The sequence below is a fragment of the Oncorhynchus kisutch genome, linkage group LG12, assembly GCF_002021735.2.
Source record: "Oncorhynchus kisutch isolate 150728-3 linkage group LG12, Okis_V2, whole genome shotgun sequence".
Taxonomy (NCBI): Eukaryota; Metazoa; Chordata; class Actinopteri; order Salmoniformes; family Salmonidae; genus Oncorhynchus; species Oncorhynchus kisutch.
In genome coordinates this window covers 38,424,424-38,439,096 of record NC_034185.2, presented here as the reverse complement: position 1 = coordinate 38,439,096, position 14,673 = coordinate 38,424,424, and the positions used below count along the sequence as shown (strand labels likewise).

The window sequence follows — 14,673 nt, the reverse complement described above, 5'->3', positions numbered from 1 at the left end:
TGCCAAATTGTGAATGACAAGCATTGTCATTTTAAATTGCGTGAAGTTAGTTAAGAAGAGGTGAAAAAAGGATTGGATCTATCAACAATGACAAGCCACTGAGGATAATAGTGGATGATATTGCCACTCCTATTTGACACATTTTCAAGCTCTCGGGCTTGGCTGGAAGCAAAAGTCATTCCTCTACCTAAGAATAATAAAGCCCCCTTTACTGGCTCAAATAGCTGACCAATCAGCCTGTTACCAACCCTTAGTAGACTTTTGGAAAACATTGTTTTCGACCAGATACAATGTTATTTTAAAGTAAACAAATTGACAACAGACATTCAGCACGCTTATAGAGAAGGACATTCAACAAGCACAGCACTTACACAAATGACTGATGATTGGCTGAGAGAAATTGATGATAAAAATATTGTGGGGGCTGTTTTTTTAGACTTCAGTGTGATCTTCGGCATTATCGATCATAGTCTGCTGCTGGCAAAACGTATGTGTTATGGCTTTACACCCCCTGCTTTATTGTGGATAAAGAGCTACCTGTCTAACAGAACACAGAGGGTGTTCTTTAATGGAAGCCTCTCCAACATAATCCAGGTAGAATCAGGAATTCCCCACGGCCATAACTTTTTTTTCAATCTTTACTAATGAATTGCCACTGGCTTTGAGGAAAGCCAGAGTGTCTATGTATGAGGATGACTCAACACTATACATGTCACCTACTACAGCGACTGAAATGACTGCAACACATAACGAAGAGCTGCAGTTAGTTTCAGAGTGGGTGGTAAGAAATAAGTTAGTCCTAAATATTTCTACAACTAAAAGCATTGTATTTGGGACAAATCATTCAATAACCCCTAAACCTCAACTAAATATTGTAACAAATAATGTGGAATTTGAGCACGTTGAGGTGACTAAACTGCTTGGAGTTATCCTGTATTGTAAACTGTCATGGTCAAAAGATATTGTTGCAGTAGTAGCTAAGATGGGAGAAGTCTGTTCATGATAAAGCGCTGCTTTACCTTCTTAACAGCACTGTCAACAAGGCAGGTCCTACAGGCCCTAGTTCTGTCGCACCTGGACTACTGTTCAGTCGTGTGGTCAGGTGCCACAAAAAATGAAAAAATTGCAATTGGTCCAGAACAGGGCAGCACTTCTGGCCCTTGGATGTACACAGAGAGCTAATATTAATAATATGAATGTCAATCTCTCCTGGCTGAAAGTGGAGGAGAGATTGACTTCATCTCTACTTTTATTTATGAGAGGTATTGACATGTTGAATGCACCGAGCTGTCTGTCTAAACTACTGTCACACAGCTCGGACACCAATGCATACCCCACAAGACATGCCACAAGAGGCCTCTTCACAGTCCCCAAGTCCAGAACAGACTATGGGAGGTGCACAGTACTAAATAGAGCCATGACTACATGGAACTCTATTCCACATCAAGTAACTCATGCAAGTAGTAAAATTAGATTTAAAAAACACCTTATTGAACAGCGGGGACTGTGAAGCAAAACAAACTTTGGCACAGACACATGCATACACACGATAGCATAGGCACTATACACACAAGTACACATGGATTTTGGACTGTTTATATGTGGTAGTGGTGGAGTTGGGGCTTGAGGGCACACAGTCTGTGAGTGAATGTACTGTAATTTAAAAAAATTGTATAAACTGCCTTAATTTTGCTGGACCCCAGGAAGTGTAGCTGCAAATACAAATGTCCCCAACCACTGCCCTGGGGCATTGGGATATTTTTTTACACCAGGGGAAAGAGTGGCTCCTACTGGCCCTCCAACTCCACTTCCAGCAGCATCTGGTCTCCCATCCAGGGACTGACCAGGACCAGCCCTGTTTAGCTTTAAGGGTAAGCCAGCAGTGGGATGCAGGGTGGTATGCTACCGTGGGGTCATAATATACATTTATGACTTCAAAACCCCTATTCTTGAATTCGGCTAGTGTTTCATAACCAGGGTCTGTAACTGGTTAACCTCTGGGCATGATCACCAGTGGGTCGATCTTTTAAGCATGTTGATATGTTCTCTCCCAACCAGAGTTTACTGACAGCTGTTCTTTTCAATCAACAAAATAATTGGATCATCTACTTATTCTTGATAACCCCAGTAGAAGACTACTTTCTCCACAGATAATGATATCAGTGAATGAAGGTCACTGATATGTGGTCTGCTGGACTGAGAGGAGGGGACAGCATGGATCACATCCCTCAGGGGACCCTGCTGGGGTGATGGACACATTCCTCTCTACCTGTCACAAGCTGTGCCAACACAAACACGCAGACACACACACAAACACAGGCACACACACAGAAAGCAGGGATCAGATAAATCCTCTCTTTCTCCCCTTCTAATCCTCTCATTGGGCAATTAAAGATATAGTCATAGGTCGCTGTGTGAGAGACTACCTTATCCTTCCATCTAAAGCAGGGATGGGCAACTGGTGGCATGCGGCCCGCGGCCCCCCTTCGATGGCCCTCGGAAAACTCAGTCAGGGTCTCAACTTACTGTTGCAAGTTAGAATAGTAGAATACACAAGGTGCAATTTTGAAACATTTGTTATGTCTGTCACTGATAGTCAGCCTATGTCAGCGAAATTTTTTGGATTGCTAAATTAGCTTAGAGGCCAGCTATCTAAACTTGATATAATGGTCGAATTACCGGCCGGGTGGCCCCCATTGATTTTGTTAGTCCGTCTCACCCAGATATCATATTAAACACTGCTAACATTTCTCTCTGTCCCATGGCAAAATGAGTGGAATCGCATGAATTGAGATATAAAATTGTAAAATCTTCTCCCCACCCCATGGCAAAATGTGTAGAATTGCAGCAAACTTGCTTTAAAACTGCAACATTTTCTCTAGATGTTTTGTGCCCCCCCCCCCCCCCGCTATCAAAGTTGCCCATCCCTGATCCAAAGCATCGGAATACTAACAACTTTTGCCTGGCAGTTTAGAGCACCACAAAGTGCTGTTTTGGCAACACTAGGGACCCAACTGTGGCACTCAGGGAAACAAAACAATGTAGACAATTTTGTTTGTTTTAGATCAATTATATCATTAGGTGTGTTATGACATCCAGGTTGTGTGTTTCTGTGAGTGAATGAATGAATTAATTAATTAATGTATGTGTGTATACAGAACAAAAAATATAAACGCAACATGTAAAGTGTTGGTCTCATTTTCCATGAGCTTAAATACATTTTCCCTATTCACTAAAAACGTCTTTCTCTCAAATGGTGTGCACAAATTTGTTTACATCCCTGTTAGTGAGCATTTCTTCTTTAACAAGATAATCCATCCACCTGACAGGTGTGGCATGTCAAGAAGCTGATTAAACAGCATGATCATAAAAGGCCAATCTAAAAGGTACAGTTTTGTCACGCAACACAATGCCACATATATCTCAGGTTTTGATGGAGTGTGCAATTGGCATGCTGACTGCAGGAATGTCCAACAGAGCTGTTGCCAGAGAATTGAATGTTAATTTATCTACCATAAGCCGCCTCCAACGTCATTTAAGAGAATTTGGCAGTACATCAAAACAAGTCCTATATCGACATAAATTGAAAGGCCACTCAGCAAGGAAGAAACCACTGCTTCAAAACAACCATAAAAAAGCCAGACTACGGTTTGCAAATGCAACTGCACACTGGGACAAAGATTGTATTTATTGGAGAAATGTCCTCTGGTCTGATGATACAAAAATAGAACTGTTTGGCCATGATGACCATCATTATGTTTGGAGGACAAAGGGGAGGCTTGCAAGCCGAAGAATACCATCCCAACCGTGAAGCACGGGGGTGGCAGCATCCTGTTGTGGGGTGCTTTGCTGTGGGAGGGACTGGTGCACTTCACAAAATAGATGGCATCATGGAAAATTATGGGGATATATTGAAGTAAAATCTCAAGACATCAGTCAGGAAGTTAAAGCTTGGTCGCAAATGGGTCTTCCAATTGAACAATGACCCCAAGCATACTTCCAAAGTTGTGGCAAAATGGCTTAAGGACAACAAAGTCAAGGTGTTGGAGTGGCCATCACAAAGCCCTGACCTCAATCCTTTAGAACATTTGTGGGCAGAACTGGAAAAGCATGTGAGAGCAAGGAGGCCAACAAACATGACTCAGTTACACCAGCTCTGTCAGGAGGAATGGGCCAAAATTCAGCCAACTTATTGTGGGAAGCTTGTGGAAGGCTACCTGAAACGTTTGACCCAAGTTAAACAATTTAAAGGCAATGCTACCAAATACTAATTGAGTGTATGTAAACTTCAGACCCACTGGGAATGTGATGAAAGTAATAAAAGCTGAAATAAATCATTCTCTCTACCATTACTCTGACATTTCACATTCTTAAAATAAAGTGGTGATCCTAATTGACCTAAGACGGGGAATTTTTACTAAGATTAAATGGCAGGAATGGTGAAAAACTGAGTTGAAATGTATTTGGCTCAGGTGTATGTAAACTTCCGACTTCAACTGTAGATGATTCAGGCGGATTATCCCTTATAAAATGTTATTGTCCTAGAAGCAGACAAAGATATCTTCTGATCTCAATTGGGTTTAATCTTTTGCCATCTCAGCAAACAAAACAGGCCCGTTGCTTTGGTCACAACACAACCTTCTGCCCTACCATCATTAACCAAATGGAAATAACTAGCTGTAGTCAATGAGGGGTTTTCACATGGAGATGTCTCTAACATCAGAGTTGTTGAGTAAAGCCTATAGGCTTGTATATAGCCAACAACACCTATCAACAAAGGACCCCAGCTTCTCTTCCCCCTAGCTGTACTATACTGCTGGGGGCTGGTAACTGACAATATCCACTCTCTGAGAAATGGAGGAGCATCTTCGAACACCTGATGAGAGAAACAACTACTTAGAAATGAAGTAGTGAAAAGAATCAATAAACACAGTGTTTCGATGTTCAACCTGGGCTTGACTGGACTAGACTCAAACACAGCTACAGTTTGTTTTCTCAGGCAATCAATTCATCTTTTCAAACCGACTGGGTCCAGCCTGGAGAAGACTATGGACTTTGTCAATATTTGTCTTGTCCCTTTTCCCAGGACAAAGGATAGGACAGGAGGGATACCAGTTAGGGGTGAAGTTCAGAGGTCAGCGCTGAGAGGGTAGGATAGGACAGTCACTACATCCCCTAATCCCCCTAATCTACCAAAGACAACACATTTGCCAGCTCATTGTCAATTTATTTTTATCCAATAGTAAAAAATGCTTAATCCAGGAATTAACACATCTTGATCAATCACCCATAGGTATCTAAGATACACGCTGTATTTTTATAATTGAGTACAGTAGGCATATACGGGCAGTTTGAACAATAGTTGCCCTTGGGTAGTACTGGGCCAACTTGTGTGTGTGTGTGTGTGTGTGTGTGTGTGTGTGTGTGTGTGTGTGTGTGTGTGTGTGTGTGTGTGTGTGTGTGTGTGTGTGTGTGTGTGTGTGTGTGTGTGTGCGTGTGTGTGTGTGTGTGCTTTTACTATCCTTGGCTGTCCTCACAAGGATAGTAAGACACAGAAAATTCGTGGTGGACATTTTGTTGGTTGCCACACGGAAAAAGGCTATTTAGGGTTAGTGGTTAGGGTTAGGAGGTTGTGGTTAAGGTTAGGGTTCGCTTAAGGGGTAGGGAAAATAGGATTTTGAATAGAAATCAATTGTTTGGTCCCCACAAAGATAGTGAAACAAACGTGTGTGTGTGTGTGTGTGTGTGTGTGTGTGTGTGTGTGTGTGTGTGTGTGTGTGTGTGTGTGTGTGTGTGTGTGTGTGTGTGTGTGTGCATAACGCATTTGTATTAATATAGTCCATCCACATGGCGCAATTGCTCTAATTAGTTTTGAAACTGTTACACCTTATTACAATTTTTAAACAAACTTTTTAATGATAAACAATGAAATACTTGTAAAAAGGTTGTCTGGCTTTGCATAAATTGAGAAAGAACACGAGAACAATGCAGAACAATGAGTATTTTACAAAAATAGATAAGAAAACCTCAAGTTATTTATGTTGATGCTTTCAAAAGAAACAATGTTATATCACACAAACGAATAAAAGTCTATTGTCAAAGAAAGTCTCATATCTGAGTCATTTTGTAAAAGCCAAAAGATATAAAGGCCCATAGCGCGAGTTTGAGCAGGCTACTGTTGGTGACTGGTTGAAAAGGCACAGGAGGTGGTTGGAATCGACATGAATGACAGCCCTGCGTTGGTGACATCACTGGACGACAAAAAGCCTCGTCCGGGGAAGGAAAGGCAACAATCAATTGGACTGCTACAGTGTGCCGCGCACAGGAGAGAGAGGTGACGCTCCCCAACCCACAGACACAGAGTACAAGGAGCGACGGACAGAGTACAGTTTAATCTTCCACACCCGCTCTCTGTTAAACTTGATCCTACTAAAGTTAGCATTTGAAGATGTTTAATGGCGCTTCTTTATACTTACTTCGATCGGTTCTGCCTACACAAGTCCGCTTAGATAGAACGTAGGCATTTATTTTATTTTATTCTATTGACCAAGAAGTCTCCAGATTCCCAGCTGCGGAGATATGTGCAAAAGAGGAGGCGATCGGAGCAGTGGACGGACTGTATTTCGTCCACAGAAGGAAAGCGTGGAATAAACACGAATTAATGTGGAATTTATTGGAGCCCAAAGCTGGAAGGACGACTGGACACAGCGCTTCCTTATCAGGTAAAAAAAATGTTACAGGTACTCATTATTGAAGTCAATGACAACTTTCATATTTAGGGGAAAGTTGCACAGCGCTCATGGACTAGGCTACATATATTCACTGAGTATTCTGGATCTAATTTCCGTCTCGTGATTTCCCAATTATATTCAAGAAAACACACTTAGTTCAAATGAACTGCTGTCACATAAGATGTTTATATATATATTTTTTTTGTAAGCCTGTATTTTGGGGTGAAAGTTCACACAAATTCCAAAACATACACAGTAAAATGAATATCTTGTGGTAGTATTCTAAGGTCGTGTACTTTTTGATTTAGACCTAGGTGTTTTTGACGTCTTTGTCTGCGCGGCGGAGTACGCCTGGCCAGCATACGCACGTCAGATCTCACACCTGCGAACTCCTTGAAGTAACTCTACACTGCAGTCAAAGCCTCACCAAATGACTCTCGTAGCGCTGTCTGACTGCTGCGACGATTGTCTCTATTAGAAACGTTTTGATGATTACATTCTTTCACACGTTGTGTGTTCTTAGGGCTATGTTGTATTTTTTTATACACCTCCACCAAACACGTCCTCTCATCTTTTCTGTAATTGCAGACTTTTTGTCTGTCATCTTCTCTCTGTTCTTCTTCCAGTTTTCTTTGATTTTCTCCTTTCCTGTACCTTCCCCCTTTTTTTTGTTAGACAATTCTCTTTCATACCTTCTTCACCTTGATATGCTGGGGGTTTAGTTTAGCCCCTATATGTGTTAAAATAGCAATCTCCCATTTCCCTTAGCATAGTCCGCAGGGATGTTATTCCCAACCATTCTGCTTTTTACTTCAAAGTGACGTGTCATTACTTTTAACCTGATTTCCCTTGAATAATAATTCCCATTGTGTGGAAGAAGAAACACCGTATCCGCAGCTGATCTGGGGTAATTTTACAGTGATCCGCCGATGTCTGTGTATTGACAGAAGCTGCTCTCCTCTCCTCACAGGGACTGACTGACCATGGTCGCCGTGTTTCGTTCTCTCATGGTACTGCTGCTGGCTCAGGTGTTGCTAGGAGGCGCTGCGGGACTTATCCCCGAGGTCGGCCGGAGGAAGTACAGCGAGTCCGGGAAGCAGAGCCCAGAGCAGTCGGAGAACTTTCTTAACGAGTTCGAGCTGCGGCTCCTCAATATGTTCGGACTTAAACGGAGGCCGAACCCGAGCAGGCAGGCTGTGGTGCCCCAGTACATGGTGGACCTGTACCGTATGCACTCGGTGAACGGAGACCACAGCACTAAACGGCCCCGGAGCATGGGGAGACACGCAGAGAGAGCCGCCAGCAAGGCCAACACGATTAGAAGCTTTCACCACGAAGGTACGTATTAGTGGCATATTTCACCTGGCGACGTAGAGCACCTCTGCTCCCTCAGACATGTCAGCCCTGTATTTAAACATGACTCAGTGGTGTGAGGAGGATTTTCAGAGCCATTACACTTTTTATGACAGGCCCACTCATATCCTAACAGAGTGACACGCGTCAGGGACACATCCCCGTTATAAGTAGATCATATTATAGTAACAAGTGTAATTTAACAATCTAACGAGATAAACTCATTGTCAGGGTTCGACAGAGAAGTGGTTGACGTGTAACGTTGAAGTGAAAAGTCATCTCTCAAATATGAGTTAATGCAACCCGTTACCCGGAACATTCCATTGACTGTGCTATAACAGGCTTCACAACATCAAGGTTGGCGGTATCACGAGGGTCATTTGTTTCTTAATAATTTATGGTGTTTGCATGGGCCCTGAAAACTGTTTTTCCAGACACGCAACTCAGCAGAGGGATAAAGTAAGGGCGGTGTGCGTGTGCGTAGGTGATAGTCATCGCCCTGCTGCTACTTCAATAACACATGACACTACACTGTCTACACACGCATTATGATAGAGGCCACTGCGGCAGACTGAGCTCCGTCTCATTTTTAGACAGAACTGAAAAGTCAGTCACTTAGTCATTCTGGTTTTGGGGGGTGCACGTTATTCTTTTCCAATCGCTCTTCGTGCGTAATTATGCACCTTCTAATAATAGAACCCCATAATTACATACTTATTATATAGCTACATATGCGTCGCTGACTGCGATATTTCACAATAAAACCATACATTTATATACCTCAGAAACGCATGCCAACTAGATGATTGTTTCAGTAAGGGCCAATTGGTCTAAATGCAAAAATATAGTAACAGTGGGTAGAGATGTGTGCATGTGTTCAGAGTATGTCTAACCTTCTAGTCTGGGCATTTCATTTACACTGCTGCAACACAACAGACCAAAACAATAAACAAACATATAAACCTTAACCTCTCATTGCTTGAAGACCATCGCCCCTCATGCATCTGTACTGTCTATTTGGGGCTCCCGAGTGTAGTGGTCTAAGGCACTGCATCTCAGTGCTAGAGGCGTCACTACAGACCCTGGTTCGATCCTGGGCTGTATCGCAACCGGCCGTGATTGGGAGTGCCATAGGGCGGCACACAATTGGCCCAGCGTAGGGCCAATTTGGCCGTCATTGGCCGTCATTGTAAATAAGAATTTGTTCTTGCCTAGTTGAATCAAGATTAAATTAATTTAAAAATGAAAAAAAATCTGTCTTGAGAATGCATATGGCCTATAATTGAGTTTGCGCTAGCTCCAGTAGTGTACAGTACATGCCCAATGCATTCGTGGATGGCCTTTTACACAGACTCCCGAGTGTTTGACTGCATGGGAAGTTTCCACAAAGTGAATGACTCGTTGGAGTGGTTGAGTCAGGATAGGTGGTGTTCTCCTCCCCTGATGCCTGGTAGGGATGACACCCAGTGGACACACTGACAAACTACAAACACCACTGATACACTACAAACGCCACTGACACCCTGCAAACACCCCTGACACACCACAAACAGCACTGGCACCCTAGAAACACCACTGACACACTACAAACATCACTGACACACTACAAACACCACGGACACACTACAAACACCACGGACACCCTACAAACACCACGGACACCCTACAAACACCACTGACACAATATGGACATCACAGACACACTACAAACACCACAGACACACTAAAACACCACACCGGCTGGTGACTGGTACTGAGACCACTCACTCCACTACTGTAAACTGCAGCTCGACTCCGCACTCCGCACCTTGGAATACTTTTCAGCCATGTTTAGTTGTTTATCCTCCTTGCCTCCTCCTGTCCTTTTATCCTGTGCTCCAGCGTAGCATGGTTCTGGATATTTCAATTGTTCCCATGGTGTAAGTGGGAAGAGTGGAGGCCCTATACGTGTCATAGACGTGTAGCTACACATGTAAAACAAAACTTAAAATCCTGAAGGCCTATCGATGCACCACATCTCTTCCTTGATGTTCATTTCAGAAGGATTATTCATTTTTTTGTGATATTGGTTTTCAAAAAGAACAATTTTTCTTTGCCAAAAATAATATTTCCAGGCCTAACACAGGCACCGGCTGCCAGAGACAGGCAGAGATGAATGACCTAACATTAGCCATTATCTTTTGTTTTTGGCACACAGCGGAAAAACAAATTAGGAATGTTGATACACTCATATCTGTGGTTCACAACTCTTAGACAAGCCCTGACATGTTGTTCACACGCAGCGCAGCACCCCCTTCACTCACACAGCAGGGATCTGGAGAGAGAGAGAGAGAGAGAGATGGAGAGAGAGACAGAAAGAGAGAGAGAGATGGTGAGAGAGAGAGAGAGAGAGAGAGAGAGAGAGGGAGAGAGAGATGGAGAGAGAGAGAGAGATGGAGAGAGAGAGAGAGAGCGGGAGAGAGAGAGAGATAGAGAGAGAGAGAGAGATGGAGTGAAAGAGAGAGAGAGAGAGAGAGAGGGAGATGGAAAGAGAGAGAGAGAGAGAGAGGGAGGGAGGGAGAGAGAGAGAGAGAGGGCGGGAGAGAGAGAGAGAGAGGGAGGGATAGAGAGAGAGAGAGAGAGAGAGAGAGAGAGAGGAGAGAGAGAGAGAGGAGAGAGAGAGAGATGGAGAGGAGGAGGCAGAATAAAAAGAGAGATTTGGGGCTAAAGAGAGAGAGAGAGGGGATTTGGGTTGAAGAGAGAGATAGAAGGGGAGATGGAGATTTGGGGCTGAGGAGAAAGAGGGGAACGAGGCATTTGGGAGTGAGTGGGCCAAAAGAGAGAAGGAGAGAGGGATTTGAAGAGAGAAGTAGACAGGAGGGGTTTTCCCACATCAATAAGGAGTGATAGGCCTATTTGAGGTCTTTGTGCTTCTGGAGGGAGATTTAGGATGAGAGGGTGGAATTTCCTACATGCCTCCTTTGAAAAAGCCCTGAGTTCAAAGTTGGTGTTTATTTTACCACTCCAAACAGATAACAATCTTGTCTTTGTACCATCTGTAAAACACATAAAGGTAAATGTTCAACGTTTGACTACAATCAAAAAAATAAAAGTGTTGACATTGTCATGTATCTGACATCACTAAATGTAATTATCAATCAAGCCAAATATGCCCAGAGTAATAACACGTTTTGCTATAGATTGCTCCAAAAAAAAGTGTGGAAAACATTATGGGTGCGTTTGTAAATTCACTCGGGCTATCTACTCTACTATCTACTATACTATCTACTCTACTATCTACGATTTCAGAGCACTCTCGTCTGAGTGTGCCAGAGCGCAGAATAACTGGCAAATTTACGAACGCTCAACACCCCTTGAATATGGCCGGTGTCAGTAAACGGTCGGGAAAAAAACCGCAATTAAATAGTTGCAGCCTAACCAGCTCTGCTAGGGTGAGTAAAATGCTCAGAGTTGGGTGTTCTCTCATTATGTGTCTGGAAGTAGCTAGCAAGCTAGCCAAAGTTAGCCAGTTAGTTTGGGTGCATGACTGCCGTTGTGAGGTCAGAACGCTCGGATCAACCCTCGGCCAGAGCATCCAGTAGGCGCTCTGAACGCCCCAGAAAACAAAACGCTCTGAATTTAAGAATGGACAATCTGACAACGCTCTGAATTTACCTGGCACTCCAGGTTAAATGTATGAACACACCCTAAGATAAATGAGATATACTTCCCTATGGCCTTTCATTATGTCATAATAATCTAGCTTTGATGATTCCATGGTGGGCTTTATCCACACATCCAATAAAAACAGGACTCCATCATGTAGCAAACAAATCGTAAAGGGCAGAACATTCTCTATGGTATTTAGTGGCCTTGCATGCATAATGGTTAGAGGCTATCACTGTTCCCTGCTAGATCTTATCAATAAATGGGAACGCCACTGCCTTGATGTCATGACATTTACTCTGGTGAAATGTATGAACCTGGCAATGTTGCAGCTGGATGGTCATAATTGTAACCTGTTCCCTTTACATTGACTCATACTCTTGGAGTTAGTGAGTGTGTGTGTATGATGCTCTTGTCGTCATACACACGGCCAGTCGTTTTCTTGTGTGCGTGTGTGTGTGTGTGTGCGTGCATGCGCGCGCGTGTGTGTGTTTTAGTTTTATGGAAAGACAACCCGTTTGTTAAGACAATAAATCTTGGTCCGTCATGGAGTGACTCTACAACCTTTATAGTTAAAAAAAGACATGAATTTCTATGTCAACATCATCCACTGACCCTTACTCTCTCCTTCTCCTTCTCGATTATAGAATCCATGGAGGCTCTGGCAAGTCTTAAGGGCAGGACCACCCAGCAGTTCTTCTTCAATCTCACCTCCATCCCTGGAGAAGAGCTAATCACCTCTGCAGAGCTCCGGGTCTACAGGGACCAGGTCCTGGGGGCCACAGCAGCTCCCACCAGTAACACCAGTCACAACAGCAGTAACCGCTCCAGTACCAATACCAGTACCAATGTTGGTGGCATCCATCGTATCAACGTGTACGAGGTGTTTGGAGCCCCTGCGTCTCCCCGTGGTGAACCCCTGACGCGCCTCCTGGACACTCGGCTGGTGCAGGATTCTCTGAGCCGCTGGGAAAGCTTCGACGTCAGCCCCGCCGTGTCCCAGTGGTCCTCCGGGGGGAGCCACAACCACGGATTCATGGTGGAGGTGTTCCACCCAGACACCCAGGGGGGCGAGGAGGCCCAGAGACAGAGCAGGCATGTCAGGGTGAGCCGTTCCCTCCACGAGGACCAGGACTCATGGCCCCAGGCTCGACCCCTGCTGGTGACCTACAGTCATGACGGGCGGGGGAACGCGGTGCTGCACAGGGACAAGAGACAGGCAGCAGGCCACAGGAAACAGAGGAGGAAGCATCAACACAAGGCCAACTGCCACAGACACGAACTCGACGTGGACTTCAGCGAAGTGGGCTGGAACGAGTGGATAGTGGCGCCCCCTGGCTACCATGCCTTCTACTGCCACGGGGTATGTCCCTTCCCATTGGCTGACCACCTCAACTCCACCAACCACGCCATCGTTCAGACGCTGGTCAACTCTGTGAACTCCAACATCCCCCGGGCGTGCTGCGTGCCCACAGAGCTCAGCCCCATATCACTGCTCTATCTGGACGAGTATGAGAAGGTCATCCTCAAAAACTACCAGGACATGGTGGTGGAGGGGTGTGGCTGCCGGTGAGACATACAGAGAGAGAGAGAGAGAGAGAGAGGGGATGAAGGGATGGAGACTGAGAAGGACGTAGAGTGTGAGGCTGTATGGACACCCGGTTTCCCAATGAAAATGTTTTATTTAAATGAAAGAAAAGACACAAACAGAGCTATTTTGGGAGAAGAAGTACAAATAACTATATATGAATATATTTATGTCTAGTTAAAGTTGGGAAAAATAAATATTTTACTTGGAGGAATAATCCTTTACTGGTTTTGAAAATGTATATCTGATGTACATTTCGAATTGGGTGCAATACCACATGAAGTATAATGCTCAGATTTTTATTTTGTATTTATTTCTATTATAACCACTTTGTTTGTAAATAAATCATGTGTATTTATCGCGAGAAAACACTTTGGTTGTTCTAATTGTCCCCCAACATGTCCAGCTGACTTCACAACGTGTGTTTGAAAACGTTCAAATCACACTAAGGATGTCAAGGGGTGGAAAAGGTAACGGAGCTACAAACTCCTCCCACATAAATTAGCTGCAAAAAAACAAAACAAGACTAGGTTAAAAGCTAACTCTCTAAAACTGAATTGCCTAGATGAAGCATCTACAGCTACTATGATAAACATAGCTGGAGCATGGTGGTGTGTTTTGAAAAGGGTCAGTGTAAGTGTGGTGTAATGGCCTGCAATGGGGTATAGAATCACAGCAGGGTCCAGGGTAGTTACATCTATACAGATGTTATAAGGTCTCTGGGGAGGACTAAGGAAAACACAGCGAGATGTTTGTCTCCGCTACATGGCGTTGTACAGATCCCTGGGAATGAAGGCTGAGGTAAAAGTGAACCCCTGGGAATAGTTCATTTAAAAGAGAAAGAGAGAGAGAGAGAGAGAGAGAGAGAGAGAGAGCGGGTGGAGAAGTAGAGAGAGAAAACAAACAACCTGAGTTGTCTGTCGGCGTGCGAGGGATTTGAAGAGCGTCTGTGCTGTGAGTTTGTTTACTGTGCGATTTGAGACACGACAGCGAGCTAGGAGACAGAGACGCCAATAGGCCCTCGGCGAGACATGAGGTCGACAGCTGCTTTAATTAATAAAGATAAACAAACAGGCACACACCGGTGTACCTGCTACATATTGCACATGTTCAGACACATCCTACCCCTACGTGTTTTTGGCCACCTTCCTTTGTCATCTCGGTCTCCTATTCTTCTTCTGTTGTGTTTTTGGCACCGACGGGAAAACCCTCGCCGGAATAGTTCTGTTTGGGAAATGAATGAACACTAACACAAACAACACTGTCATTGACAAAACAACAGGGGATTATTGCTCATATTTTATTCATAGGGACAGATAATGGCAGGATGCGATGGCAAGAACCAAACATATCGTA

At 44.0% G+C, this 14,673-nt stretch overlaps 1 protein-coding gene across 1 annotated transcript; it reads left to right on the top strand.

The window, feature by feature from the left end:
* The first annotated feature begins 6,310 nt into the window (after positions 1-6,310).
* bmp2b (bone morphogenetic protein 2b) lies at positions 6,311-13,688 on the top strand. Its single transcript, XM_020496006.2, has 3 exons — positions 6,311-6,722; positions 7,702-8,069; positions 12,377-13,688. Exons 2-3 carry the CDS (start codon positions 7,715-7,717, stop codon positions 13,300-13,302), a joined length of 1,281 nt encoding a protein of 426 aa, XP_020351595.1. The 5' UTR covers positions 6,311-6,722; positions 7,702-7,714; the 3' UTR covers positions 13,303-13,688.
* Positions 13,689-14,673: the final 985 nt, after the last annotated feature.